The 6,904-nt window shown below is 44.6% G+C and overlaps 1 protein-coding gene across 1 annotated transcript; it reads left to right on the forward strand.

The window, feature by feature from the left end:
- Positions 1-1,601: 1,601 nt before the first annotated feature.
- Positions 1,602-3,545, forward strand: LOC119338119 (putative FBD-associated F-box protein At3g50710). Its single transcript, XM_037610417.1, has 3 exons — positions 1,602-2,621; positions 2,719-2,853; positions 2,965-3,545. Exons 1-3 carry the CDS (start codon positions 1,707-1,709, stop codon positions 3,328-3,330), a joined length of 1,416 nt encoding a protein of 471 aa, XP_037466314.1. The 5' UTR covers positions 1,602-1,706; the 3' UTR covers positions 3,331-3,545.
- Positions 3,546-6,904: the final 3,359 nt, after the last annotated feature.

Genomic DNA, 6,904 nt, shown 5'->3' on the forward strand with positions numbered 1-6,904 from the left:
TTGCACGACCAACCAAATATTTGAAACTCACTCTTGCCCGGACCAAGAGTAGCCGCAAACCCAAATACTTATCATTCATTGCTTCTATCATAATATTGACAGTGGAGAAAACCTAGGCCTTCATATTCACCTCTGCGCTAGGACTAAAAAAATGTTGGATTTAGCCATACTGACAAGTTGCCCAAAAGCCAAAAAATACATGTCTATAATTGATTTTAAGCAGGGAACATTTTGGATATTGGCTTTCATCAAAATTAAGGAGTCATCGACGAAAAGAAGATTAGTAATTGGTGATGCATCTTGACATACCTTGGCTCTCATTAGAGCTGCACTCTCTTCAATACGTGTCAGTAATGTTGTCAGTCCCTTTGCGCAAAAGCAGAAAAAGATAGCGGGATAATGGATCCCCCTGCTGTTAAGCTCTCGATAGTTTGAATGCCTCGATCTCCACTAAATTATAGCGCACTCTGTACTCCACAGATGATACACATACCATTATCAATTTAACCCAACCAACATGAAAACAGTTTTCCGTGGGATAGCTTTCAAATGAAAAGAAAAATCTACACCACATGATCTATGCATGTCAAGCTTCAGTACACACCAACCCTCCTTGCCAACCCTTCATTGCATGGAGATTTTCATATGCAATTAGAACACTATCAGTGATTAGCCGCCCCAGGATAAAGGCACTCTGGGTCAGACTAATAATTTCATGGAGCAATAATTTGAGCCTTGCAGCAAGCAATTTAGAGATAACTTTATATACCACATTGCATAAGCTTACTGTCCTGAATTGGGTAACTTTCTCAGGAGAATTTACCTTAGGGATTAACAATCGTTGTATCATTTCAACCTTGTGGCATCACCTAAGTGTTTACCGCTTTTAGAACCTCCCCAATTAAAGCATCATCGTGCATCTACCGAAACCTTTTTTAAAACACATGTAAGTCATCAGGCCCTGATGCTTTGAAATCACCATGCAAATAAACCCTAGGTCTGACCCTAATTGGTTATATCTGACAATGGCGGTGTTTTTGTGTTGTTGCCTTATTGAAGACATTGCTCAAACTTTTATTTTCAAGGTGTAAATTAAGGATTTGACCTTTGGTGGTTAGACTCGATGACAACGACACTCGAGGGCTTTTCCCTTTCTGAAGACATCGCTACTGGAGAAACTTTCTCATTGTCTTTGTAATGCCAAGAGATGGTTGGTGCAGATGGTCGTTGTTGTAGTTTGTTGACCACTGTTTTGATGGCTTCAAAGATTTTTTTTCCTTCCACCTAGGTATAGTTTGAGTGACTTTGCTCTTTTATTTTTTCGCACTGGAATTCTAATCATGTAGGGCCTGATGTGTTTTTATTGTTTTCGTATTCTTCCGTGTAACATTTTGAGTCAATAAAATCCGTCCTTTGTCAAAATTAAAAACTTTTCAAATTGATTTATTTTTTTCTACCATGATAACCATTTCGCGTCTCCTACCGAAATTCATAAATCTCGTGAATTTCAAGCGAAATTTCAAAAGTTTTCTCCCACGCAAACAAAGAGAGTGGGTATGAAGTGTCAATTTGGCCAACCCTAGTTTTCCTGTCCATCACAATTCACTCCCGACCTCCCCACTCCGTTCCCCATTTCCCCATCCGTGCGAGTGCGCCGGCGGCCAAGAGCATTGCGGCCAAATCTGCCGTCCCGCCGGCCGCCGGCCATGGAGGCCGCCGCAGCGCCCGCGGCGCCCGTGGCCAACCAGGGGGAATCCCATGGGACCGCAGCGAAGACAGCACGGTGCGGCAACTCCGACGAGAGCGCCGCCGATTACATCAGCAGGGTCCCCGATGCCGTCCTCTGCATCATCATCTCCCTCCTCCCCACCAAGGACGGCGGCCGGACGCAGGTCTTCTCCCGCCGATGGCGCCCCTTGTGGAGCGCCGCGCCTCTCAACCTCGAGGTCCGCGTCCCACACCCCGGCCGCGGCGTCCCCATCCGCACCTCCTCCGTCTTCCCCGATGCCGCCTCCGAGGTAATCTCCAAGCATCCTGGCCCCGCCCGCCGATTCTGCTTCCACGGCCTCTGCCCCGGCGACCTCCAAGACCAGGCGGAGAGCTGGTTCCGCTCCCGAGCCCTCGCCAAGCTTCAGGAGCTCGATGTCGGCTACACGAGCTGCGATGAACGTAATCCAGGGAGAAACCCGCTTCCGCCATCGGCGCTCCGCTCTGCACCTACCCTCCTAGCTGCCAAGATCAGCTCTTGTGTTTTGCCCCGAGAGATGGTGCCGTCCATGGGCTTTGACCTCCTCCAGCGTCTCTCCTTGATCTCCGTTTACATCTCAGCGGACGTCTTCCGCGGACTGCTCCCTGCTTGCCATGCCTTGGAGAGCTTACACATGTCCAACGTTCTTGGTACGCGTTGCCTCCATGTTCGCTCGCCCACTCTTAGGAGTATATGCTTCCGTGACACCTCTGGTAAAGTAGAGCTGGTCATCGAGGATGCGCCTCGCCTTGTGAGGATACTAATGCCTTTTGGTATCCGAGAAAATTGTGGTACTATCCGGGTAATTTGCGCGCCTAAATTGGAGATATTGGGCCCTTTGTTACCTGTCATCTCCAAGCTCCGAGTCTCCCAGGTAGCACCAGCATCATCCTTGAACCTTGCATTTGGCATTCCTAGTTTCCTACACGGAGATAAATTATTTTTCCATGTTCATTGTTTGTTTTCTTCAGGGAGTAAGTTCAGCCGACTTGGCAAACTCGATGCACACCGTGAAGATTTTGGCTCTTAGGTGTTGTGGATATGAATTGGATGGAGTTCTTAGTATTCTTAGGAGGTTCCCCTGTCTCGAGAAGCTCTATATCATTGTGAGTGCTCATCTTTGCTTGCTTTATAACTTCTAATTTTATTGACATCTTGTTTGTTACTGCTTTAATAATACAGCGACGCTTGACAGATTCTTAATATCCATTTTGCAGTTTCACAAACACTACGAGACGGATGCGAAAATCGAGCCTCAGTATGACCGACTATATCCAGTTGAATGCCTTCAAGCCCATCTCAAAATAATGGTGTTTGAAACATTTGTGGGCCATGATAAACAGCTTGATTTTGCCAAGTTCTTTGTTTTGAATGCAAAGGTGCTAAAATATATGGAATTTGAAGGAATATATGGTGCCAGGGACAGTGTGTCGCTGGCTTACCAGCACACGCTGCTACGAGTGGAAAACAGAGCTTCTCGAGATGCCCAATTTGAATTCAGGAGCAGATATCGCAATACTGCGATTCATCTCCGCAGGCATAGCCATGATTTGTCAATGGCCGACCCCTTCGAACAGCTATAGACCGGGTGGATGCCTGAAGATCGCGCTGCTCTTAGTGTCTTGTGCTCGTTTTGCAGGCGATGTTGATGTCAAATAATTGCACTGTCTTCCGCATAGACCTGCTCTTTTTCTAGTGTAAGGTTCCTCTGTAATTCAAGTACCTTATGAAGTTGCCCCTGTTAAAGCTGCAAGAGATGCTTTTAGATGCAAAAAGAATGCACTGTGAAAATTTCTGATGGGGAGGGATGCAAAAAATATGACTTAGGATTTGTACCTGGAGACAGCTGGTAAGCACAATTGTTTATGGCTTTGTTCTGCCTAAGCTGTGCTAGGAACACATCCCTGTGTCGGAAACTTCATTGTCTTTTCAGTTATCATATAGAAAAGCGCGAGATGTTTGCTTGCTGATTTAGTTTTCTCCGAGTGTTCATACAGCATCTGTTTGATGCTTACAAAGGTCAACCTGCAGGCTAGGCCCCTATGCATTTCTAGCTAGGAAGGAGAGGTTTCTGTTATTTTCTATCAGACTGAAGTTTTGCTACTGATCCTCATCAGCCCTGGGGGAATCCAGGACTGAATGCTGCATCTTGGTAATTGATCTTTCATCCAACAAACAGCATTAGATTGGGCTTAAGGACCTGCATCTTGGTAATTGATCCTCCTCCCTCCCCTTCCCCCGGCTCAGCATCTTGCTATAGTTGCCTACTCGCCTGGTAGTTGACCTTTCATCCAAAGTTCGAGTTTCGCCATCTTTTACAAATTTGCAAAGTAATTTTACCCTTTCCTGTACCAAGAAACGTCATTGGATTGGGCTTAGGGACCTGAAGATGATGTTGGTTTTGGCAGATGGTTATCCTCGTGTCGTGTGTACCACTTGACGCGCATCAACTTGTTTTTCTGCATTTGCTGTTTGCCAAAAGAAAAGAGAAAGTTGTTTTCTGCATTGCTGACTGAGAGATTTAGTTTTTATAGTTCTATTGTTGCAAGACTAGGCTTTTGCGGGAGGAGAGCCTATTCTCTCAAGGGTCTTGTGAGTAGTGTTTCGATGAGAGCATGTTTCAGAGCAAGTATATAGGGTGAAAAAAAATGTGGCGTTAGGCCATGTAGCTTTTGTTTCGCCCAACATTGTCTGTACCCTTAGTTAGGCAAAAGTGCATGACACAATCCGCATGGTCGGAAACCGCCGTGGCTTGGAGCCGAAACGCCACGGGCTCTTTGGTGACGTTTAGACTGCCCATAGTGGGAGTAACTTCTCTAGTAACATAGAGTTCAACTCAGAAAATTTGCTTATGTGGCAATGATTTAATGAGGGGAAAGATGATTTGAGTAACATATGTAGTTAATCATACTATGGGTAATTTCTCACGAAGTTCCAACATCACACATACCAAGACAAGATGAGTTTACAACCTGATAATTAAATTAAGTGTTGTATGACATGACACCACACATACAACCAGACTTGGCAAATCTGCACCCCTATACGTCTGCAAACGTGCTCGGGCATGCCCGAGGGCACTGACCGGCACTCCCTATATCCGCGCCTCCACACCCGCGTATCTCCACTAGTAGAAAAGGTGGAATTTGTCCCGGTTCGTAAGGGCCTTTAGTCCCGGTTCATGAATCGGGACTAATGGGTCGTTACTAATACCTCCCCCTTTAGTCCCGATTCAAACACGAAGCGGGACAGATGTGCCTCCATGTGGCCGGTGCGCCGAGTCCAGGCAGGGGGACCTTTGGTCCCGGTTGGAGGCACCAACCGGGATCAAAAGGCCTCCACACGTCAGCATTCCAGTGGCTGAGGTTTTTGTTTTTCTTTTGAAAAGGGGGGGGGGTTGGGGGGTTTTGGGGGGTTAATTTAGGTGTTTCATATATTGTGTTAGCTAGCTAATTAATAGAGAGAAGTGTCCTCTCTTATGTCCGTGCTTGGTCGACGCTGCGTACTATACATAGAGAGGCCCTCGACACGCTAGCTAGTAAGAAAATGAAGGAAACCATTAAGTACAGAAGTTCGTCATGCATACCGAGAGAAGTGATCGATCGACCTCTCCTTCTCCGAGAGATTGGTCGAACAACAAGTTTTCGTATTATCTATCCGACGCTACTGGCTACATACATACAATATGTAAGATCTCTTAATTACAATCCCATAGCAATTGAAATCAACTTCCACATGGTATTCTCCGGCTTTATTGATGACATGGTCAAGAAAGAATCCCGCCAATTCCTCTTGAATTGCTTTCATGCGATCTGGTTCTAGGAGTTCATTCCGCATCTGCCACGTCTAATTTGAAGAAGGGGGTTAATTAATACATATATATATATATATATGAATGAAACTCAACAGAAATGATGGTGTAATAAAATGAAATTGTGAATATTATTGCTTACGCACTTCATATTGTCTTTTAGAGTAGCCCCGCTTATTTTTCAAAGTCGCGTTGTGGATGAACTCGCACACGTAGTATCCACAGAAATCATTCCCTTGTTCCTGCCACAAGCACTTTACGAGAAATAGAGGTCAATCAAACTGATAATGAAGCATTATAAATGGCATTGATGAAAGTATAGCTATAGAATCAATGGGAGATGTGCGCAACTAGCTAGCCAGTAGTACTTACTTTCGGGTATGTATATCGCAGCTCCTTCGGCAGTCCTGGAGCTTCTGCGGTGAACTGTTTCCAAACCCTACAAGGCAAAGAAAATAATTATTATTACTTGAGATATCAGGAAATGAACAAAAAGTTGTCGATATGGTGCGATAATGATCGATTGAACTTACTTGTTGAGCAATTCAGTCATTTTCGCATAGGTTTCGGGATCTTTTCGTCTCGAGTCTAAGACGGTTACTAGTCCCCGCTCAAGCTTAATCTCCAGAAGAACATAGTGGTACCTGCGCACGCATGCATAACTCATCAATTACATTACTATAACCTCGCTCGAGTAATAAGGGAAACCAAATATGCACACGACAGTAACACTCACTCGCCGCTGTAAGAAAAGAGTATGGTATCTTTGTTTTGATTTTTGATCAACGATTGTAACAAGTTGTCCTCGGCCTCTTTGGCGTGCTTTTTAACCAGAAATTCATCTATGATATTTGTGTTAATGAACCCAATATCATAAATTTCTTGTTTTTTGCACTTGACGATCTTCAATCTGCATAATATATTGAGGATAATTAATTATAAATACATGCAATGAAAGAGCCGAGCTATATATAGAGACTTAATGACAGAAATAGTACTTACAGGCAGTAGCAAAAGACCGTTAATTTATCGAGGGCCTTTTGATTGAAGAACGCGAAGAACTCCTCAAATGGAACACACAACAGATCACTTGCAATGAGGTCATGCTCCTCTTTAATGTTCAGATACAAACTATTCGTCCCCTAGACTCTCTATAGGTTTTCATGTACCAATTATGGAATCTTTGCATCATCGTTGTTAGAGATTTTTCATCTTTGACGAGAGGCTTCCCGTACTCGTATTTGTGTTCGTCCACCTCCATGAAATCAGGAAGTTGATCGTCAGGCAGGTAATCTTGTAGATTGCCATAACCGGCCACCATCCCCGGAGCATTAGCGATGATGTTG

This window comes from Triticum dicoccoides, chromosome 7B (assembly GCF_002162155.2).
Source record: "Triticum dicoccoides isolate Atlit2015 ecotype Zavitan chromosome 7B, WEW_v2.0, whole genome shotgun sequence".
NCBI lineage: Eukaryota > Viridiplantae > Streptophyta > Magnoliopsida > Poales > Poaceae > Triticum > Triticum dicoccoides.